This window comes from Lacerta agilis, chromosome 14 (genome assembly GCF_009819535.1).
Source record: "Lacerta agilis isolate rLacAgi1 chromosome 14, rLacAgi1.pri, whole genome shotgun sequence".
NCBI lineage: Eukaryota > Metazoa > Chordata > Lepidosauria > Squamata > Lacertidae > Lacerta > Lacerta agilis.
In genome coordinates, this window is record NC_046325.1 from 38210925 (window position 1) to 38235234 (window position 24310).

At 44.7% G+C, this 24310-nt stretch overlaps 1 protein-coding gene across 2 annotated transcripts; it reads right to left on the reverse strand.

The window, feature by feature from the left end:
* NMT1 (N-myristoyltransferase 1) lies at positions 1-23261 on the reverse strand. Of its 2 annotated transcripts, XM_033169356.1 has the most exons (12): positions 23111-23261; positions 16453-16561; positions 15748-15889; positions 15178-15296; positions 13645-13736; positions 12181-12297; positions 11435-11605; positions 8756-8864; positions 5655-5825; positions 3901-4068; positions 3478-3615; positions 1-367 (listed from the first exon to the last, which is right to left on the reverse strand). In XM_033169356.1, the coding sequence occupies exons 1-12, from the start codon at positions 23218-23220 to the stop codon at positions 347-349; spliced, it is 1467 nt and encodes a 488-aa protein (XP_033025247.1). In that variant the 5' UTR covers positions 23221-23261; the 3' UTR covers positions 1-346. The 2 variants fall into 2 exon arrangements, with proteins under 2 accessions (XP_033025247.1, XP_033025248.1); XM_033169357.1 differs by lacking the exon at positions 3478-3615.
* Positions 23262-24310: the final 1049 nt, after the last annotated feature.

Genomic DNA, 24310 nt, shown 5'->3' on the forward strand with positions numbered 1-24310 from the left:
TTAAAGTATAGAATATATATTTTTTATTATTATTCACCCGTTAACTCCAATATATGCCAATTGTGAGCTAGTTTCTCAGCAGTTACATTCCCTTGATCGTGGTTGTACGGGGTGGGGAGGGGTGGGGAGGGGAGGCCAAGTGCTGATGCTAACATGTCGGCGCACTCCGTGGCGCATGGTACAATCATCAGAAGTGTCAGTGGACGGTCCGCATGGCCAGTGTAGGGGGTCGCCAGCTCCTCCGCAGGAGGGTTGCACTTCCATAGACATCTGAACGGCAACGGCCAGGAGTTCCACTCTAGCCCGTCTTCAGCGGCTTTGCCAGCACTTCTCCAGAGATTACTGGTTACTGCAGCACCAGGCCAACCTATGGAAATAACCGGCATAAAGGGGAAGGGTTAGGAAAGGTTGAGAACTTTTGTTTCTTCGTGGATGGGTGCAAGCTGTCCAGTTGCACAAAAGAGGCCTTGTGCCCCAACAGTTACAGTGGCGAGGACCAAGAAGCGCATAGATGCGTCTGTGTACTGTAATGTGTTATACGTAGGGCTGCCTCTGAAGACGGTTCAGAAACTTCAGCTGGTGCAGAATTCAGTGGCCAGGTTGCTCACCAGAACAAGATGGTTTGAGCGTATTACACCGATCCTGGTCTGACTGCACTGGCTATCAAATTCAAAGTGCAGGTTTTGACCCATAAAGCCTTAAAACGGCACAGGACTGCAATACCTCAAGGACCGCCTCTTGCCATATGAACCTACCCGGACCCTGAGATCATCTTCTGAGGCATTCCTCCGTGTGCCCCCTCCTCGAGAGGTCTGGAGGGTGGTAACACGAGAAAGGGCCTTCTCTGCAGTGGCTTCCCGTCTGTGGAATGCTCTCCCCTGGGAAGTTCGCCTGGCGCCTTCACTATATACCTTTAGGCGCCAGGCAAAAACGTTCCTTTTTAACCAGGCATTTGGTTGATCCAATTTACATCCTATGCCCTTTTAAAATGTGTTTTTCTGTTCAGGGGGGTGCTATTGGGTTGTTGTTTTTATTTTTATTAGGTATTTTGTGGTTTTAGATCTTGATTTTATTCTGTGCACCGCCCTGAGACCCCCGGGCATAGGGTGGTATATAAATTCAATGGAGGAGGAGGAGAAAACGAGTCTCGGTTCGATTCCATCTATAAATGGGATGATTTAAATTTTATCGACCAGGGTGGCAGCATGAGGATACATTGGAAATGTGCATAGTTTCCTTACCCTTGCTACTAGCGTCTGTGCACACTCAAGATTCTTTTAGAATTGTGGAGGACTGCAGCTAAATTTCAAGCCCTTGAGATTGTGCTTCTTTCAAATTCATCACCGCTATGCTGAAGGGACTCTGAGACATTACCAGGGCCAACTCTTCCATGTGCCAAACAGACGACTCCTGCAAATTCAGCATCTCTCTGTGCACCTCTATAAAACTCCAAGGGCTAGTTCTGCGTGTTTTGGAACCTTTGCATCTGAAGTTTTATTGGAAGATGGGACAGAAACGGAGAGTTGGGACTCCTGGGACAGAAGCAACAGAAAGCATATGGAGAGACAGCAAAGGGCCAGGGGCTGGGTATTTGAGCCAGTGATTTTGTGCGGGTTGTTAAGGGTCATGGTATCAGATTAGGACATAGAGAACCCAGCCTAGTCCACGAGTCTCGCAGCCTGACCTTGGGCAAGCCACAATCTGTTGTCTTAATATTATTATTATTAATTAAATTTCTGTACTGCCTTTCATCTGAGGATGACAGGGCAATTTACAATACTACTGCTGCTGCTGCTGCTGCTGCTGTTACCACCTGCCCATCTGGCTGGGTTTCCTCAGCCACTCTGGGTGGCTTATAGCGTAACTAAAAACATCAATCATTAAAAACCTAATACAGGGCTGCTCTCAGGTGTCTTCTAAAATATAAAAATACATAGCACAGTAACAACCCCCACCCAATAATGCCCCCCTCACAGTTTAAAAGGCCATATATTATTTAATTAGCCAAAGACCTGGGAGAAGATGAATATTTTTGCCTGGCACCTAAAGATCCATAACGAAGGCACCAGGCAAAGCTCCCTGGGGAGAGCATTCCAAATATTGCCCACCCACCTTCCTATATACCAGTATGTATTATAGTAAACTGATTTATATGCAAAGAAATGCTACAAACGAAAAACAGAATAGTAAAGAAAAACTTATTTCCAACTTTTTGGACCCTGGGTAAGAACCCAGAGGCTGAGAGGGAGGGTGTGCCCAAAGGAAAGTAAATTGATATTGATTTCTATATAGAGTATTAGTAACTCTGCATCTGTGTAACATTTTTATATGTAACTGGGCATTTTTGAAATATTTGAAGTTGGCTGTTGTTGCTTCAGTTTTCTGTATACCGCTTATCAAGATTTTTACTATATATAAAGTAATTAATTAAAATCAAATAATCAACCAACTACTTGAAACCTCACCCCAGGTCAAATCTGTTCCTGAAGTATTTAAGCAGAAAGCTCTTTCAGGTCCTGAAGTAAAAGGACTTGGGACTTGTCTGTTTGGTCTTTGGCCAAAAAACAGCAAGCACCACATTCTCCACCAGTGAACCATTGGCCGTAAATCTAATCCAAACCATGGTTTAGCAGACAGATGGGTTCCTGAACGAAAGATCCTAGCCACAGTGGTTCTCCCTTGGGTCCCGCTGCTACTTGCGTTATCCAGGGCTAAGTCATGATTTGTTATTATCCAAACTAGGACATGTGGCATGCCTTTTCCACATAAACCCCAAGCGGAAAAGCAAGAACAACTTGTGTTTTGTCTGAAGCGAGCAAAACCACAAGGCCAGGTTCGGGCATGTTGCTAAGGTCTTAGCCCTGGGTAGCCCAGGATGAAAAGGGGAGCACTGCAGTTGTGATCTTCGGTCTGGTTGTTCACACCAAGTTCTTAGCATTACATGCAAACCTGGTCATTCAATGCTTCACGACTCAATTTTGGAAGGTGTGGAGTCACCCTTCTTTCAGGTCATTTGCCTATTCAGAGACAGGCCTTCCAAAGACACTCCATAGCAGGGATGTCCAACAGGTCGATCGGTATCGACTAGCAGATCCCCAGGAGCTTCTGGTCGATCGCGGTCGATCACTGGACTGGCTCCTTTTCCTTATTTTTGGTCTAAGAGCCCCCTTTCCCCGTCCTCCATTCACGCATGATCGCTGGAACGGAAGACGGAGTTTTCGCTGAGAGGCAGATTGTTTCCTTTGCAATTTTTAGGTGAGTGGTTTCCCCCCATTCCCCTTTACTAAAATTTGTTCCTTTTCTCTCCAAAAACGGGAGTGTCAACAACTTTGACCTGAACCCCTAAAAAATGGGACTCTCCTCCTTCCTAAAAAAAGGTCAACAAATATGACCTGAACTCCCCTGTTTTTTCCCCCGTGAGTAGATCACAGTCTCTTAGGAGTTGGACGTCCTTGCTCTATAGCAATGGTCACCTACCTTCTCTGGCCCCATGCTGGGGCATTTCCAATTGTAGAGATAATACTGCAGATTTCCATCTCCAATCCCAAATTTCAGCTTCTCCAGGAAGGTCTTGTTCTCCATGAGATCCAGTGCATTGAAAACATCAAAGCCCCTCTGCACAAAGAGGTATGGCAGGGAGAGACATTAGGCTTATTTGTATGCTTTGTCATTCCTTAGCATCCAGAAAAAAAATAGGCCAGTTTTTTGCCCTCAAGTGACATGAGAGCGAGAACGTTGCTTTAAAAAAACCTGTAACTCAGATATTCAAGACTATCAATTCTGTACTGCTCCTCGGGTCTCCTTTATATATATACTGGGCTCTGATAAACAAGATTGTTTTTAGCACATTTCCCTAAATGTTACATTGAGGAAATAACCTAAAGAGAGAGCGCAGCTTACCATCTTAGCCAATATAAGGGCATCATTCATGAGGTCGAGAAGTGGTGTCTTGGTGTGAACGTTGTAGAATGAATAGGCTGCCTTCAAGCTCTTGTGGGTTGGATGATTCATAATAGTGGAGGGAAGGGTGTAGAAACTCAGGAAGTCGGTCACCTCCCCATCGGTGTTCTGCAGTAAACAGTGAGATACATTTTAGAATTAAATCCCCCAGACTCTGGGAACATTCAGTCAGTCTTCAGCTGTGGGGGAAGCAAGTTGGCTTCATCTGCCTCCGCGCCTGCCCTCTCCAACTTAGCAGGGCGAGAAGATCCGATATTCCTCCCTTCTCTCCAATTACAATATTATTAAACAAAATGGATTGGGAATTAAGATGGCAATGACTCTTAATGGACAGAACTTCAGACTGCGGGTGGGGAAAAGCCATGCAGAAACCTAGCACAGCAAGGAATGGACTGAACCTCTCCACTGACGTGGGAATACTTGTTGCTTTTGAATTTACAGCAGCGGTCCCAAACCGGTGGTCCATAAGCTTCATTCAGGGGGCCTGCAGCATGCCTGTGTATTTGTGGCTGAAGAAAGCGCATGAAATATTGGTGCTGGTTTTTAATTGTATTTTAAATGCTTTTTTTGTTTCTTATATTGCAATTTACTGTAATGCAATTTGAATTCTGTGGAGTTCAAACTGTAATACAGGCACACCCCCACCCCCATTTACACAGGCACTGCACATTTAAGTGAAATTGCGTATATTTGAAACACCATTGGAAAAGCCTGCAAACATCATGTTCTGCCCCTGCCCTGCCTCTTCTCATGACATTTGTGGGTCACTTCTAGGTGTGGCAAATACATGTGTGTGCGGTCTCACACATACTGAAAACACGTAAATGGGGTGGGGGTGGGGGTTGCCTATACAATAAAATACATCAGACAAAAATGAAGCACTAAAAATACAATTATGCAGCATCAAGCACATTGCAATTGCTGCAACAGGAAGAAAAATCATTAGCTGCCCCTCAGCAATTTTCAAGTGGTCTATGGGAAAATAAGTTTGGGAGTCAGTGATTTACAAGGATATTCTTCTATGTGGGGGAGCATTAAAACTGGCATTCCCTCCCACCAGCAGTCTACAAGAGCAAAATCCATTCTAACACCTTATTCAGCTTGAATGCATGAAAAAATCTGTTAAATTTGACTGCAAGTACAGCAATGCCCTTCATATATTCACTTCACACAGATGTTCAGGGCTGTTTTTATGCCAAAGGAGTATGGCTTTTCCTGTACTTAAAAACATGTGCAGTGGTACCTTGCAAGTCAAACAGAATCTGTTCTGCAAGTCCATTCGATTTCCAAAACATCCGGGAACCAAGGCGCAGCTTCCGATTGGCTGCAGAAAGCTCCTGCAGCCAACTGGAAGCCACGACAGACGTTCAGGTTCCAAAGAACATTCGCAAACCAGAACAATCACTTCCGGGTTTGCAATGTTTGGGAGCCAAAAAGTTCGACTTCCAAGGTAAGACTGTATTTAAGAATCTTGATTCTGTCTGTGGGGTAAGGTCATAAGATGTGACACCAATTTTTTATTATTATTATTGTGCATCTCGTTATCTAAATCTGCCCACCTGCATGCAATTTGTCCTACTTCATAAACAGCAGGACAGGGGAGACAGAATCTGCAGAACTCCCAAACCCCTTCTCCCTTCTCCCTGCCCTCTGCTCATTGCCTGTGAAGTGACAGAGAAGAAAGCGCTCCTCACCTCAACTACAAATGTGTCTATGATGTTGGGCTGGGGTAGAAACCAGTGCTCCACCTCATCCTCATTCATGACAGGGGTCAAGTTGAACAGCTTCAGATACTCAGCCAGAAGTTTGTGCACAGCAGGGATGTCTCTCTGCTCCATCGGCCGCAGCCCTGGGGTCTTTGGAGTCTGGGGGAAGAGTAAGAGGAAAAGCGTTTGCTTAGAAAGGCATTGGGGGACCAGAGATCCTGGCTGACAGTGAAGGAAGGGCTTCACAGCTAGACTGGTGGTTTGCAGACTGTACCCTCAGGACTGCTGGAGGATGGGCTGTGGCTCAGTGACAAGGGTGGTTTCCAACTATGTTTTACTGCAAGGACAACCACTGAAATTAATGGACCTAACTTTAGTTGTGCGCATTAATTTTAAGGGGTCTATGCTGATGGAAGCTTAGCTGGATACCCGCCAAGATGCCCAGTGTTCAATCTCTAGGGAAGGGACTCCTGCATGACATCCTGGGAAGTCACTGCCATTCACCATAGACAAGGTGGGCAATAAGAATCTGATTGGGCAAAAGGCAGCAGCATATGCCCTGAAGGGAGAAAGTTTGAAACCCGATAAACTAGATCCACAGGTGCCCTTTACTACCACGTCCTTTTCCAACAGTTTCTAAGCAATTTGTTCTAAAAATTGTTCGGGGGTTGTTGTTTCGCTCCCCTTCTGCGATGAGGCGCTGCTGGGCATCCTCCCTCCAAGTTGACCCCCGCAGAGAAATCTTATGAGACTGCACAGCCCTGTTCTATGGCTCCTCCTGCTGTGGCAGCTGTGCAATGCAGTGCCTGTGCTGCACAGTTTCTGTGCCAAGCAAACCTATGCGAAGGGTGCCCAAAGGAGGAAGCTACATGGATGAGCCTTCTACATGCATAATCCTGTGGCTGGAGATTACGGTCCTGGCCAGTGAAAGCACTTTTGTGTTGGTTCTGGGAAGGCTCAGACTGAAAGGAATATTATATTGAGCAAATTGTATTGCCCAGGCACAGAAGGGAAGTGGCTAGATAAGAGGACAATTGTGGAGGGTGTATGCATGAGATCCAGAGAATTAAGAAGCAGCCATATAAGGCTTTCTTGGGGGACCAAGTGCATTTAAGGGCATTGGGGGGGACTCCTCTAAACACACTTACCAGATCAGATTCTGTGCTAGTTTGCTGCCCACTGGCAGGGAGAAGTAATGGGCACTACGACAACCCAAAACGTGGTGCTAGTGCAGAGTTGCCCAGATTCACACTGGAACTTTGTTTTCTGGAAATCACTGTTGCAATTTTGATATAATGGGTAACCTCAAAAGATGTGCCTGTGTTATTTAAGGTGGTTCACATGGCATGGTTGCCACCCAGCGACGGATACCAAGGAGTGCTCAATTCCCTGTGTGCCAGGGCCACTTGCAAATTGGAGGATTTCCCTCTATCACATCTGGGTTGTTTTTTTTTAACTGTAGCAAAAATCACCCGATCAGCACAGGGAACAGCCATGAACTTGCCCAGCAACTCCACATGGCAGCCGCAAACACCAGCACAGAGCTCAGCTCAACTTATGGAGACCTGATGCTCTCCCAGTTAAAAAAGGTGAACCCTCTTTACGTCCCGACTTCAAGCAAATATGCTTTGACACAACAAACCACATCTGATAGACTCTGGAATCAGAATATTTACAGCCAGAGAATCAGGAAAGGGTCAAAGGCTGTCTAAATACCCGTCCAAGGGTAGGACCACCCATCTTCTAGCTTCTTACCAGGCAACCTAAATACAATTCACATTATAGTTGGGGCATGAGGACAGAAAGCAGGTGCATCTGGAGCTAGTGTCTCAAGAAAACAAGACATATACTCCAAGTGAGGGGAAAGGGAAGCACCCCCCCCCCACTCTGTGTTAGTAGCCAATCTGATGCTGGGGAAAATTCCTTTAAAATGCTGGTGGGGGAGGGGGCACATAATCATATCACCCCACCATCTTGGCTCTTGACCTGCATTTCCAATATTTCTGGTGGCCGATGCTAGTTTTTCTCCCAAATTAAAAAGAAGGCATGGCTCACCCTTATACTCTACAAAGAAGCCTTTTCACAGTATAAGAGAGAACTCCCCACACAGGAGAGTTTGCCTCCTCTGTGAATCATGCTTCTGCGGTGTGTGCCTTCAGATTTTGAAGGAAACAAGCCCAGAGCACTGCCTTCTCCAGAGACCAAAAAAGCAAACCTTCTGTGGTCCCTGTGCGACAAGGGGGACTGAATGCTGCCATCACATTCTGATGCAAAGATGTTGTGGAATTATCTACCCATGGAAGAGGATGATTAGGAGGAGGCAAGGCCAAGACAACACCTTGCGCAGAGATGCAGCTGGCAATCTTCTCTGCAGATGGGTGAGCTGGGCTCAGAGGAGCCTGTAATTATTTATTTGAGGCTCGGGAGTATTTCTCTCGCGGGACCCCGGTGTGTCCTTGGAAAGGTTTGGGACTGGTGCTCTAGATGCAGAATAATCTCTGATGATACTGAGGAAGGAGAACAGGGCAGGGGAGAACCTAAGAAAGAAACTCATGCTCAGATGCGTTCGGGGTGAGAAGGAAAGCTTTTCTGACCTCAAGGGGTACCGCTCAGGCCTCAGCTCACAAGGTACTCCTCATTGAAATGTAATCTGGTTTGGACCCAGTGTGAAGTTCTGTACAGTCGTACCTTGGTTCTCGAAAGCCATGGTACTCGTACGTCTTGGCTCCTGAATCCCGCAAACCTGGAAGTGTTCCGGTTTGCAAACGTTTTTCGGAAGCCGGAGATCCGACGCAGCTTCCACTTGACTGCAGGAAACTCCTGCAGCCAATCGGAAGCCACACCTTGGTTTTCGAACGGTTTCGGGAGTCAAACGGACTCCTGGAACGGATGAAGTTCGAGAACCAAGGTACGACTGTACATGGAACTTGTGAGGCGTGGGGAAATAGCGCGGAAAGGTTGGGGTCCCCGCATGCTCTCAGACTCCTTGCCTCGCTTGCGTGAGGAAAAGTGTGGCAAATATACAATCTCGGCTTGAAAGATTCTTACACAAAGGCCCCACTGAGGTTACTGCCCTGCCCATCACAGACCTCCGGAAGCCGATAGAGCTTCATGGTGCGTTGCATAGTCATGTTCCTGCTCAGGTGGGAAAACTTTACTTCAATCAGCTTGCGCGGATTCAGGGACCGGTGCCAGTACCTGCCAGAAAGAGGAGCCTACCTGGTTAAACATCCCACTTGGATCCCATCCTTCCTCCACAGAAGCCTTAGTAACTCGAATCCTGCCAACAAGGCCTAACTCAGTATCACCTAAAAGTGGAGGTATGTTTTACTCCTAGGCCCAGAAAGCTACACACACACACACACACATACACACAAATCAATCAATCATCTTGCCAGAACAATGGCAGAAATTCTTCTTGCAGGAAAGCCCAATTAATATTTATATCCCAGCGTGTCTTCCCTCCACCCGTGTGTGACTTCCTTATTAATTTTATATCATCATCATATTGAGATTATGTTTCTATATCTTAATTTACAATCATTCATTTTTATATAATTTCATAGCGTAACTTGGTCTAGCTTAACTTTATGAGCTCAATCTATACATATCAATAAATTCTTATTCGTGCTTCTTTTATTCATATATTCGTCTACACATCTCCATTCTTCCTTGAGATTTTGATTGGATTGCATTCTAATTGTTGCCGTCATTCTTGCCAATTCAATCATTAAAAAAATATATATATATTTTGCCACTCTTCTGTTGGGACCACTTCTGATTTCCAATTTTTTGTTACTAATAATCTAGCGGCAGCTGTTGCATATAAAAAGATTTTCTTCATGTTTCTAGGGATATCATTTGTTATAATTCCTAAAAGAAACGCTTCCAGTTTCTTATTGTTTTTCTGAACATTTTTTAAAAACTCTTTGTGTATAATTGCCCCCCCCCAAATAATTTTACTGCATCCCCACCAGACATGATATAATGTCCCTTCAGATACTTTGCATCTCCAACACAAATTTGATGTTGACTTACAGGTGAAACTCAAAAATTAGAGTAACGTGGAAAAATCCATTTATGTAAGCAATTGTTTTCATTAGCTACTGAAGTTTAATATATGAGATAGACTCATGACATGCAAAGCGAGATATGTCAAGCCTTTGTTTGTTATAATTGTGGTGATTATGGTGTACACTGATGAAAACCCCAAAGTTGACATTGTTATTTTGGGGTTCTCACCAGCAGTACGCCATAATCATCACAATTATAACAAATAAAGGCTTGACATATCTCGCTTTGCATGTCATGAGTCTATCTCATATATTAGTTTCACCTTTTAAGTTGAATTACTGAAAGAAATGAACCTTTCCACGATATTCTAATTTTCAAGTTTCACCTGTATATATTTTTTGCCAGTTTTACAGGCGTTAAATACCACCTGTAAAACATTTTCATAATGTTTTCTTTAATGATAGTACATGCGGTGAAGTTAATGTCTGTTCTCCAGAGATTTTCCCATTGGTCTACTGTAATCGCATATCCAAAATCCTGTCCCCATTTGATCATTACTTCTTTAACCTGTTCTTCTTGTAAGTTCCCATTCCAGTAATAAAATACACATTTTTGATAAGAAATCAATACGGGAATAAGAAATGGAAAAAGGCAGTATATAAGAAAAGCAAAATTGATAATTTATTAACATACCATGTGTATATGAATATGTATATGGATGTTTTATATGGATTACTGTGTTATATTGGTAAGATTGTTATAAATGTACAAAATGTAATCAAAAATGTACTGCAAAAATTATAAAAAAAAAAAAATCCCAGCATCCCTCTACCCCCTGTTATCCAGTCAGTCAGGGGTTAGAGATGGAGCCCTGCTCTCTGGGCAGTGGTGATACTTCTAGGATCTCCCTTGCCTGTCACAGCTGCAGCACAAGTATCATGGAAAGAGGAGACTCGAAACTGCGTTTGACAGGTTTGGCAAAAGACAGGATGCTATTGGAGAGACGACATCAGGGAAAGAACTGTGGAACTCAGACAAAAGTAAATCCGATGTAAGACACCTTGACACTTGGGGCTCAGGTGGCCTCAGTGACCCAGAGCACCTTCCATCAGCTTCGGCTGGTGGCCCAGCTATGCCCCTATCTGGACAGGGATAGCCTAACTACTGTTGTCCATGCTCTGGTAACCTCAAGATTAATTACTGCAATGCATTATACGTAGAGCTGCCTCTGAAGACTGTTCGGAAACTTCAGCTGGTGCAGAATTCAGTGGCCAGGTTGCTCACCAGAACAAGACGGTTTGAGCATATTACACTAGTCCTGGTCTGACTGCACTGGCTACTGATTAGTTTCCGGGCCCAATTCAAAGTGCTGGTTTTGACCTATAAAGCCTTAAATGGCTCAGGACCGCAATACCTGAAGGACTGCCTTTTTCCATATGAACCTACCCGGACCATGAGATCATCTTCTGAGGCCCTCCTTCATATGCCTCCTCCACAAGAGGTCCGGGGGGTGGTAACACGAGAACGGGCCTTCTCTGCAGTGGCTCCCCGTCTGTGGAATGCTCTCCCCAGGGAAGTTCACCTGGCGCCTTCACTATACACCTTTAGGTGCCAGGCAAAACCGTTCCTTTTTAACAAGGCCTTTGCTTAACCTAATCAACATCCCATACTGTGATGTTTTTTGTGAACTGCCCTGAGACCACCGGGTATAGGGCTGTATATAAATTCAATAATTGAAATGAAATTACACTCACCTACAGGTACCAACAGGCTTTGGCAGTACCACACCGGCAGTGTAAACAGCCTGGAAAATCCCCTCCAAGTGGACCCGTCGGGTGATCTCCCGGATCAGCACAGGGGCCACCCGCTTGGAACGCAGTTTCTTGTGCACACAGAGGAAGTTTATTTCTACCATCTTCTTTTCCCTTCAGAGGAAGAGAGGAGGGGAAAAAAACAACTCTGAAGAACAGTTTCTCCATCACATTTTGAAAAGCAATCTGAAGGAGAGCAAGAAAGACTGTCCTGGATTTATTAAGACTCATATCCACAATGAAGTCCCTATCGTCTCTTCTCCCCACTCCAAAAATGACACTGCCCTGAGTTATTCGCCACCCCACACACCATTCCTTTGCACATACACCAATTTACTGGGCTGTTTTCAGGCAATACTATTCAGTCAATATTCTACCTCACCCACATCCTGTTGTTATAAAAGCCTGCAGAGCCGCATAAGATCCCAGCAGCTGCATAATTTTTAACACGAGAGGTGTTGGGGTTCATGCCTGGTTGACTTGTTCCATACGGCTTTTCTGCAGCACAAAATTTTTAAAAAGCACTCTGCACATGCCCAAAGGTCATCTGCACATTTGAAAGGTTAAAGAGCCGGGACAGTGAAAAATAGCTCCAGGCCTGAGCTCCTGCTCAAATTAAAACATTTTCTTTAATCCACAAAGGGCATCCAAAGTCAAGGGGAGAGACAGAAGAGTGTGGCTTGACTTACGTGTCATATATGTGTATAGCAGCCGGGATAGCACTAATGAAGCCAACCAGCTTCTTGCTGGAAATGACTCTCACACCACAGTGCCACTGGGGCAGCCAGCCTGGGGGACGCAAAGCCCTGAAAGAAACACAGGGTCTCATCAAAGACATCTTGATTCAAGAGCCCACATGAGATCACTACTGAAGCGCAGGGGGCTTTGCCAAGTAATAAGCCCAGGGGAAACCTCTTCAAGAGGCCTTGCAGTCCGGTCAGATAATACTGAAATGGCAGATACATTTAGCATGGCAGTATAAAGCAGGTGATGGGGAAACCGTGGCCCTTGAGATGCTGTGGGACTCCAACTCCCATCAGTCCCACCAGCATGGCCAATGGTCAGATATATCTCAGGTTGTGGGTTCGAGCCCTATGGTGCGCAAAAGTTTCCTGTATGACCCTCGTGATCCTTTCCAACTCTGCAACTCTATAATTCTGTGATGGATATTAAGAGTCCAGCAACATCTGGAGGGTCACAGGTCCCATCTACCGAGGTATAGTCATACCTTGGTTTTCAAACAGCTTAGTTCCTGAATGTTTTGGCTCCCGAATGCCGCAAACCCAGAAGTGACGTTGGAAGCCGAACGTCTGACAGGGCTTCCGATTGGCTGCAGCCAAACATAAGCTGCACTTTGGTTTTTGAACGTTTTAGAAGTCAAACAGACTTCTGGAATGGATTCCATTCAACTTCCAAGATACGACTGTAAAGGCAGATTGTCACAATGAAAAAAGTCCAGCTGCAAGTTTCAGGGCTTTACAGATAGGCTTGGCAGTATATATGCCCAGTAAAATTTCAGAACTGGGGTAGCTGGGGAAGAAGAAAACAAGACTCTTAGTGGCCAGGAGATGGCGGACTGCATGCCAGCGCAGGAGAACAAATGACCCAAGCATGCTTAATTTGTATAAATTGCAGAGGCTGCAGAATTGTCTTGGAATGGCAATAAGTGCCCTTTGGATAGAAAGTCTCTTCATCTATCACCATATTGACTCAGTGGCTGACTGAGTTCCAGCTTATTCCACACATATGTACCCACATTTCCTATGTTCCCTGTTTCTATTGTTTCCAACTGAAACTATCAGAACAGAAGCAGGCATAGAATCATAGAGTTGGAAGGGACCCTGAGGCTCATCATCCAACCCCCTGCAATGCAGGAATATGCAGGTGGCCCCATATGGGGATAGAACCCTATCAGAACCACGCTCTAGCCAATTGAGCTATCAGGTGCCCCCTGGCCCTTGGAAAAGGGGGATTTACATATGGGGTAGCAGTGACCCATGTTAGGCAAGTCAAGACTTCGGGTCAATATGAACCCAAGCACTTGGGTCAATATTTTAGTTATTTCAGCATTAAGAGGCAGTTTTGATTTTCATGTATTGGTTTTTTACAGATGGAGACCACCGCAGAGAAATTCAGACGGATCCTTAACTCACCACAGGAGGAACTCTGGTGAATAATCAAACCGGAACATGTTGTCATCATCTTCCACATAGTTCTCATTCAGGAGAGTGTACAGCTCTTTGAGCTGAAGAAACCAAGAGAGAAAAGCATAATCTGCTTAAGGAAGCAAAGCTGCCTCTTAAGAGAACAGAGTTATCCGAAATGACACTTGTGGCGAGAATTATTAGAGAGCCACTGCACGGAAAACTACCAGCACACTAAAATAGCTTTAGACATAGACTGGGGAAGACCTGATTTCAACTTCTACTTGTAGTCTATATCCTATCAATCACGTACCTGTAGAAGAACTTTAAGGACCTCCCCTAACAACTACCCTGTGAGGTACTGACACAACAAAAATTGCTATACAATGACTTGAAGTAGTTTAAGAGTTTAATGGCACAGGTGTGTCTTGGCTGCAATGTACCGAACATTTTTTTAAAAATGAGACTGGGACAAAAATGCTGCGTCCCCACACAATGCTCAACTGTGATTTAGCAGCTGGAGGGGAGTGATCTTTGAAGAGATTTTGTTTTAAGCTACAGTTTTTTGTCTGTGTAACACAACAAGCTGTAACTTGTTGACAGCGAAACCAAACTCGTGGAAAGTTTCAAAACAATCCATCTTCAAGACAAGGGTTATGTAATCTGCTTGTTTAACTAACCAGTTTGTTTTCAGCCAGGATTCCCGATTCATATGACAGGAAGTTGCTAACCTTTTTTGGAAAGCAAAACCCATCTCTGTACAAGTCCTTTCCCTGGCTGCATAGTGGCAAGAGAGGGGAGACTGCAAAGCCCAATGCTTTGCTCAGGCTTGCTACAACTCATCCACGTAACATCAAACCACGGTTGAGCATTACGTACAAGTGTAGTCTTGAGTCTCAAACCAATAACAGAGGACTAGTTTTTAAAAGATCAGATCAATGTTACAAAAAACCAAAGTGTTATGAAACTGTGCGCATGTTTTAAATGATATCTGTAAATGCTTATATCAATAATAGCATTTTTAAAAGGTAAACGTGTCAATAATAATTGACTCTTAAAAGTGCTGGTATGCTCTACATGATCAGCAGGAAAGGTTTTGGGCCACACGGAAAAACTATGGCACAAACAAGGGCAAAATGAAGAGAAGTGGACAAGGCAGAACAATGCAGAGATGCACAAGGAGATCCAGTTGACTCAAGCCAGCCAGCCAGCCAAGCTTAAAGCTATGAGATTAATCCTAAAACAAACTTTACCCACCCCACCCCCCAAAAACCTAGCAGGTTTTCAGGAGGAATTCCTGAGTGAAGGGAAAGAAAGAGGAACAGCGGCATGGTCAAAATTAAGATGCCAGAAGAAAAGCCAAACATGGAATGGACAGGGAAAGAAGAGAAATCTAGCAAAGGTGTAGAAAGCCTTAAAATGCAAGTGGTCAGAATCCTGAGATGGAACAACTGGACACTATGGTAGCAATGGGGTAGGTTGGTGGAGATGGTTTAGAGGAGAACCTTCTAGGATGGTTAGTTCCGCTGCATCCCTACTCACCACACCTCGATCCCCCAAGTCCAGAGCATCCCACATAAAACCCTGAGGCAAAGTGTAGGGCTCCTGACGGATGTTGTCCTTGTCTGGTTCAACGGGTCCGTGAGTGTTCACTACTTCTCCTGAGAATGGGTGGAGAAAGAGAGGATTGCTGCCATGCATGACAAATAATTACCAAAGGGACCTTCCTAGCCCTCCACATGTGTTAGCACAGTTTCCTGGGCGATTCCAGCCTCCAGACCCCAAATTCTTCCAGGTCCCATATACTTCTGTCCAAGAGAACTAGTCAGATGCCATCCACAGCATTGCTGCAAGGGCCTACATTCCCCGATTACCCAACCTACCTGCAATCCTATTTCTGGGACTGAAACATCACACAGCTTGACCACTCACACAATTTACACAGTTTCTTGAGGTTTGGAGAATGCACAAGATGTAGGGGACTGCTGAACCATTGCCCTAATTGGCATAGTAACAGGCTGGAAAGATCTCTCCAACGTTTTGAGACTATTTAAAGCCAGCCAGATATAAGGAAAAAGAGGAAAGGAGAAGAGACACCATTAATTTATGTACCTAATTTGGGGACTGGCTGTGTGTCCCAGAACTGATAGCTGCGTTTGGTGGCTTCTTCCATTGTCTTGGCAGGCCCTTGTCCTACGGAGAACAGCTCAATGGCCTTTTGAATCTCCTGCATCCTTTCTGCTGGCAAAGTCACCTGCAAATACACCAAAGGCACAATGAGTCAACTGACCACCACGTCCTGCTTTCCCCCCTCCCTTAAAGTTTAAAATTTTGGAGAGGACATTCACCTGCTGCCCCTTAAAACCACTGAACATTCAAAGCCTACACTGCCCACCCCCCCTCCCCACCATTCCACATCTACCCGCACTGAAAACAGAACAAATGTAAATGCAACAATGTAGGTCAACCAGTCCCCATAGAACTTCGGGTTCGCGTTTCCGCTCCTCCACATGCAGCTGCTGGGTGACCTTGGGCTAGTCACACTTCTCTGAAGTCTCTCAGCCCCACTCACCTCACAGAGTGTTTGTTGTGGGGGAGGAAGGGAAAGGAGAATGTTAGCCGCTTTGAGACTCCTTCGGGTAGTGAAAAGCGGGATATCAAATCCAAACTCCTCCTCCTCCTCCCTGCATAGATCCCCAGCCTTTCCTAATTTTACTTTATGGGTACCCAAAAAATAACAGGAGGCTCAGGGAGTGGAAGAGAATGTGAGGATGGTTCAACATGACCAACCTGTTGCAAAGTATTTTTAATTTTTACCTTTACTGTCTGATCTTGGGCCGAATCAACTTGATCCGCCTTTTCCTTCTTCCGTTTCTGTTTCTTTTTCTTCTTTTTACCCCCACTGTCATCAGCTGGGCTTAAGCCACTAAGGAAGAAATGAAACACGACTGATGGGACTTTACAGATCAACTGCTAAGAGCAGGGCTTGAAGGGAGCTGGGGCCGGGTGCCAACGTCACAGTTTGCTTCTGCGTGGTGTCTTTTGACCAATATATCTTGGAGAAACTCACTCTTTCATTCAAGCTAGCTCCTGAGTGGATGTACGGGACAAAAGAAACCACTGCTCTGACTCCTTCTGTCTTGCAAGGTTTGAACCCCAAATTATACAGACTAAATTGCATGGACTAAATGTCTGCGCTTCACACAATCTGTAGCTTCTTGTGGTGTGGGGGAATGAGGGTATCTCTTGGTTCCAGTTTTGCAAGGAACTGGGAAAGAAGGATTGGCTGCAGTATGTGTTGCGACTAATTTGCTCAAGTTATCGGAGGCTACCAGGTCTTCTGCAACTTTACCTCGGCACAATTTTTCCACCTTAATGAGTCTTTATTGAACCGCTTGTGTGAGAAGCCCTGGCAATATTGCACCAGCACTGACAGGTTATAACACTGTTATGGACTATCCACATAGCACCGTGCGCACACTCTTAGCTTGTAACTCCTGTCTAATTTAGCACAATGGTGGCTGCTGCAAAGACAAAATAGCTTGAGCACTCTTTGCAATCCACTTTTTTTTCCTAAGCTGCAAAGTAATCCTCTAGCACGCGATCTGTCGCACTTCTTAATCACTGTTTTTTTTATTGTGGATTAAAATAATATATTGGCCTTATTTTCAGAAAAAAAGGAATGTATAAAAATTAAAATAAGTTCCCTGTGCCACAATGCACCCACTCTCCCACACCACAAACATCCGATACGCTACCATGGAACGCTGGTTCAAAATCTCCCCCTACATGAATTTGCATGGCTGTCAAGGAAATTCTGTACGTTGCATATGATTTTGGGGTATCTTCTAAGGGAGTGCTCTCCGTCAGCATAGGGTGTCAGCAAAATCTACTGAGTCTCACTGCAGCCCTGCACAAGCCAAGTGCACAAACCAGACAGCATTCTCTATAACTAGTGTGCAAGCTGTTTTGTTAATGGCTGGCAAACCCAAGCAAGTAGCAAAAGCTGGCTTTAGGTCCAAGAGCTTCTCCCACAACTTTAAATCCTATTGGAAGCCACCAAGGAGCTGCTGCAGGACCCATCTGCTGGAAAAGGATTCTGGGGATGGAGACATGCCTCTTGGGCTTTGCTACTGCTCAGTATGAAATTTTACCCCCCAATTCATCCTTGTGGTAGTACATTGCACGGCGCACTGACAGACAACCTGTTTTTACGGAAGTTTATTTTGTTTTGTTGATTGAGTATATTTATATCCCGCCTTTCTTTCATCGTGGAACTTAAGGCAGCATAAATTTCCTTTTATTAATCATGCATAAATTGCTAAGGAATTCCAGGATTCTCTAGAACAAAGTCTGAAAGTCATTCTTTGAGTCTAACTTCCTCTAAAACAGGAAAACAGTCAATGACATGATTGAAGCACCCCAGACAGATGTTTGCATGGCTTCAACTATAGTAAAAACCATTATGCTACAACTTCTCTGGGTTGCTTGTTGCCTGATGACTGGCTCTTCAGATTATAAAGTTCCCTAATGTTAAGCTAAAATCTACATCCTTGCAATGTAACACTCACTGCTTCACAACCGAGACTTCTCTGCTCCAGTGTTTCACACTGACTGCTGAGCCATGCTACGTCAAATGTAGATGCTTCTAAGTCCTACTTGGCAAATTTACAGCTAATACTTACAGCACGTAATCTTTTCAGAAACCAGAGGGATAAGTCTGGACTAGATATTAAGGAATCTCAGCATAGTGTGATCAAGCATTGCATTGGAACCAAACAGAGAATCAGACTGCAGCATAAATCTATTTTAGCACAGACTAATCACATTCTGCACAGTTTTGCACACAATAAAAGTTTTACATACAATTGCCATTCATGTCACAGTTGCCAGAGAATCTCACAAATCTCCTGCACTGCAAATGCTCACACGCTCAAAAATGTGATGCTCACTGGTTGTTAGTACAGGAGCAATGATCCTACTGAGACAGCAGTGAAAATACTACCAGTATGTTTCTCAGTGGCAAAAGAAAGTACTCCATGACCAAGTACTGTAAGTGTTCATCTTAACAGGAAAATACACGCTCAACAGATCAATCTAATTTAATAGCTACATTTCCACCACCTGAATTTTAAGTGGCTCTCATGTTTCATACATACAGGGTCAATTCAGTCTTCAAAACAAATCATGGTTAAGAATTATGAGGCTCATTCACAATGAGCACATGCAGGCTCCTCAGATGATGTTTGGGGGTGCAAGAAAACCTGGACACCTTCCCCCACTGCCCCAAGTGGAATTAAGAGAAAAGAAAGAGACAGACTCTTCAGCTGCAGTGCTGTATCTTGTGCCCCAGATCTGGCAAGACAAAGACAACCATAATGCTAGAAGGCTCTTCACTAAACCTTTAGTAGGGTCCTTCCCAAGCCAACTCACCTCCACTAGACAGTTAAACCACAAGATCTAGGTCACATTGTGCACCACTACTCAAGGGCATAGCAAACCAGCTGCCTCCATCAAGAGCAGATGGTTCCAGTTTACTGAAAGAAGCAAAACCAAACAAGCAAAACCCCACCCGAAACAGAAGGGCAAAGAAGATCCATGCAGCCCCCACTATTGGGTCACAAGATAGTGGGAGCCATGGAAGCAATGCTTTAAGAGCCTCAAGTGCATGCCCATGTTGTGATATCACAATCCACATCAGCAACAGAAGTCCTTGGTTCAAATGTGCCCTTTCCGATGCATTCACAGATTTAGGCATGCCCCTCTATTTCCATTCCCCTCTACAAATTTGGAATAATAAAACCTACCTTACAGGAGGTGCTGTAAGGATTTTAAAAAGTAAGTGACTTTAACATCTAAAAAGCACTTACAACCAAAAAGTGCTTTTAATACAATTAAAACTAGAAAAAACTATACACATGCTATGTATTGTTTTTACTGAAACACTTTCAGAATCTTCCTTAACACTTACCCTATCAAGTAAGGAACAAAAATCACTTTCCGGGCCCAATTCAAAGTGCTGGTTTTGACCTATAAAGCCTTAAATGGCTCAGAACCACAATACCTCAAGGACTGTGTCTTCCCATATGAACGTACCGGGTTCCTGAGATCATCTTCTGAGGCCCTCCTTCGTGTGCCTCCTCCTTGAGAGGTCCGGAGGGTGGCAACATGAGAACAGGCCTTCTCTGCAGTGGCTCCCTGTCTGTGAAATGTTCTCCCCAGGGAAGTTCACCTGGTGCCTTCATTATACACCTTTAGGCACCAGGCAAAAGCATTCCTTTTTAACTAGGTCTTTGGTTGATCTTATTGACATCCAATACTCTTTTAAAATGTGGCTCTTTGGGGTTTTTTTTATTGGGCTATTGTTTTTACCGGTAATTTGATTTTACATATTATGATTTTGTTTGTGAACCACCCTGAGATAAAAGAACCCAAAAAAACTCAACTTTTCAAGTAAGAAGCCTCTAGAAAGATGAGCCAAGTGATTCAACTATTGCTTCAAAGGCATTTATTCCTCCCTCTGTCAACCACCTACCGGTACTTGCATAACAGGGTTGTTATACTGCCCCCGCCCCCCAAGTTCTAAGCAAATGTAGCAACGAATAGGCACAAGCCGCTTTGTTACCTGTCCAAGCAGAGGAGAAAGAACAAATCATTTAATTAGATATAAAACAATACTATAAGTGTTCATCTTAACAGGAAAATACATGCTCAACAGATTAATCTAATTAAATAGCTACATTTCCACCACCTGAATTTTAAGTGGCTCTCATGTTTCATACATACAGGGTCAATTCAGTCTTCAAAACAAACCATGGTTAAGAGGCTCATTCACAATGAGCACATGCAAGCTCCTTAGATGATGTTTGGGGGTTATTTAGATATAGAAGAGCTGTTTCAAGTCATCGAGTGCAAAAACAGCTTTCCCCTATACATAGCAAACCTTTTTCCTGAAGCGTATCAAAGAAAACTAGAAGTACACAGCAAGACACTGGCGGGTTTGACCGTATGTACTCTTATAACACACTGATTATTTTTTCTTGACAATCTGGATCTAACTCAGGCCTATGGTAAATGAAAATAGCCCCCTTAGCTCTTTTGCATTTTGCTGCCAGAAATTGTGTAAGTGTATGTGCTTTGGCATGGACTGCAAGGAGATCAAACCTATCCATTCTCAAAGAAATCAGCCCTGAGTGCTCACTAGAAGGACAGATCCTGAAGTTGAGGCTCCAGTACTTTGGCCACCTCACGAGAAGAGAAGACTCCCTAGAAAAGACCCTGATGTTGGGAAAGATGGAGGGCACAAGGAGAAGGGGACGACAGAGGATGAGATGGTTGGACAGTGTTCTCGAAGCTACTAACATGAGTTTGGCCAAACTGCGAGAGGCAGTGAAGGATAGGTGTGCCTGGCGTGCTCTGGTCCATGGGGTCACGAAGAGTCGGACACGACTGAACGACTGAACAACAACAACAATGTGCTTTGGCACAATGATTCCAATTTTTTCCACCCCAATTTTAGATGAAGCAGTGACCCAGGAAATTTTCTGCCTTTCCCAAAAGCCAACAAGTCAAGTTTGTACTAGGGAGTCTACAATGCAGGCACCTCACAGCAGAATCCTATCCACGTCTATTCAGAATAAAGCCCCAGTGAGTAAATGGGGCTTACTTCCTCAATGGCAAGGGCATTACTACGCACACTAGTAATTCTCAAACCATGTACTTTGGCACAATGATTTACTAGGAGAGAAGTGTTAGTGGGTCATCAAAAAAACAAAACTACATAATCAGATGCTCCTGTAAGCCCATACACAGGGGAGGCTGCACAGTGCTGCTTGGTCTTTCCTTTTTTAACCGCAAGTTACACTCAAAACAGTTCTTCCTGCAAGAATACAGGGGATGGGCCTGCGGCTCACCCCGTCGCGGGGATTCGAACCGCCAACCTTTTGATTGGAAAGCCCTAGGCTCAGTGGTTTAGACTACAGTGCCACGCGTGTCCCCTTCCTTGATGCAGGCCACCCTTATCTTTATTGTCGGAAGTACGAAAGTGTGCATCTTATTTTAATTCAGAAAAGAGTGTGCACCTCAGCTGTCGTACATTTCTCAAATACTGTTTTAGCCAGTCCTGATCTGGTTGAGTCACATAAATCTAAGGTCTAGGAAGCCTCTTGTGTGCAGATGTTCTTATTCTGAGACTGCTATTGCAGCTAATGACTACTTGGCCTCTTTGAGCCCACGTTCTATAGTTCTCTATGTAGGTACAACGATTAAAAATAAGTTTAGCAGCAAGAGTGAAGACATTGAGGAGGAATGGCCATATTCCAAGAAATGCTTGTCCATAACATGTCCCTGTTTTCATTCTTGTTGAAGGAAAAAGGCACTGGATTGATATATCCTGGGAGCAAATCCTGTAATGTTGGCCTGAAAGCAACTGAGAAAGCATTTAGTGCAGCACACCCTGCCATAAAAGCAGCAGGGTGGTTTCAAATAAGGGTGATTTATGACAGTAACAAAAAAGAAGAAGATATAAGCAGATGGTCCTAATAGTTTCCCATTGGTACTTCATATATTCCCTAATAATGGTACACTTTAATTGGTTAAATTGCACTACTTAAAAAGGTACATTCATAGGCAGAAATGCTTTTAAAAAAAAAAAAAAAAAAAGAATGCAGCAGACTTCTCTTTTGGGCTGCAGCTGCCATTTTCACTTTCACTCCCTGACCCACCGCCAACCAGGTCCCTGGCGGTGCCCCCCAACTGGTTTAGCCCTCCAAGGCCCGGGTCAAGTGTATCCGGCTGCCCCCAACAAAGGTTCTAACAACAGCTTTGTGAGAGGCAGAAATTCAGAAGCTGCATCTCCAGCCAAGGTATGTGTGGAAATGCAACTCTTGTATTTCTGCCCCTCACCCAGCAGTTTAAAAACACAGGAACTCGTGTTGTGCAATAACAGCTTATTTTTTGGGGGGGGGGGAACCAACCTTATGCTTAGAGCTACAGAATAACATGCACTGCTATACAATAAAAGCACCCAATAAAACCCGTCCCAGTCCCTCCTTCGCCCAGGCTACACTTTCCCTCAAGCTCCTGCTTTTCAGCCCACTTCCTTCACACCCACCCTATAACCTCCAAATATCTAGGTCCCTATGGCGGGTCTCCTTATCCCTCACACGAAACAGGCCCGGCAAACGCTTCGCCTTCGCAGTCACGCCGCTGATCGGCAACGGGCGAGGAACCAGCGGATCTCCCTTTCGGACTGGCAGACCAAACAACCACTCAGGATGAAACCGCCCAGTCGCCTCAGCCAATCAAGCGCCGCAACAAGGGAAAGTGGGCAGGGCCGACTTTATTTCCCGCCTCTTCTCTCCACCTCCCACCGGACCGCCTCCCCTCCCCCTCCGCCGGTTGTGTACCAGCCCAGGGCGGCTCCCCTCATACCAGAGAGTGGAGGCCCGACCCGGACCGCCTCAGAGCCGCTCACCCTCGGTTGCAGTTGTGCTCGTCCTCATTCTCGCAGTCGCTGCAGTGCTGCTGGTCGTTCTCCTCCTCCCCTGACGGCCGCCTCACTGCTGTATCACTGTCGTCTGCCATCTTGGCGAAGGGCAGCCGCGCCGGCTGCCGCGCCTGCGCAAAAGAAGCCGAAGACGGGCCGCGATTGGGCTCCCGGCCGCAATGAGCTTTGGGACTTGTAGTCATCTCTTCGCTGTTCAGGGCGGGAACCGGAAGCGCAGCACACGTGAACCACGCTGAGGGCGGTGGGGGGGGAGAAGCAAACTGGTTGCCTGTGCTTTGGTTGTAAATGCTGTACTGTATTAGGAGTTGGGAGGTTTCAAGTCTGATAATGATGAACGGCGATATGGAGAATTAATAATAATCAGAGCTTTTTTTCCTGGGGGGACGCATACCCCTAAACATTTTGTGAATTTTTATACTTTTGTCCATTTACTGTATTTATTTTTCCTGATTTGAACTATAAAACGGTGATTTTCTTGAGCAAAAAAACAAGCACTGATAATAATGATAATAATAATATACTCTTAAGGCAGGAAAACCCCGAATGTGACAATAATAATAATAATAATAATAACCCTTAAGTGGGAGAATACAAACATAACTGTAGGGTGGTGTCTTTATCAAACCCCATGCAATGCCGGAATCTCATTTAAGTTGGTTCTGGAGCAGCAGCAAACAAGCTTGCTCCATCTTTCATGTGACAACTCTTCAAATATTTGAAGATGGCTAGCATATCTCATTTAAGTCTTCTCCAGGCTAAACATACCCAACTCCCTCAACCGTTTCTCATAAGGCTTGGATTCCAAATCCTTTATCATAGATTCACAGATTACAAGAATTGTAGAGTTAGAAAGGACCATGAGGGTCACCTAGTTCAGCCACTTACAATGCAGGAATATTTTTGCCCAACATGGGGCTCGAACCCACAACCCTGAGATTCAGAGTCTTGTGCTGTTCCAACTGAGCTATCATTGGTCACCCACCTCTGCATAAGTTCCAAATATAGTGTAATTGGAAAACTTATTGGAAAACAGTTTTGTCACCTCTCCCCCCCCCCCAAACCCTGAGACAATGAACCCAGCCACCTTTTATTCACAGTCGCATAAGCACTACACTACAGCATGGCCTGTACCCAATGTTGTTTTTGTACAATCTTGTTTGTCCTCAG

What these genes read in the sequence shown, in the direction of transcription:
- NMT1 (XM_033169356.1), bottom strand. Translation starts at nt 23,220, where the DNA reads ATGGCAGACGACAGTGATACAGCAGTGAGGCGGCCGTCAGGGGAGGAG. An exon ending in AAGCCTGTTGGTACCTGTAG is followed by an intron (nt 8,865 to 11,434) that starts GTGAGTGTAATT and finishes TCTTTCTGGCAG; the next exon opens with GTACTGGCACCGGTCCCTGA. An exon ending in CCAGCATGGGGCCAGAGAAG is followed by an intron (nt 368 to 3,477) that starts GTAGGTGACCAT and finishes TTATTTCCATAG; the next exon opens with GTTGGCCTGGTGCTGCAGTA.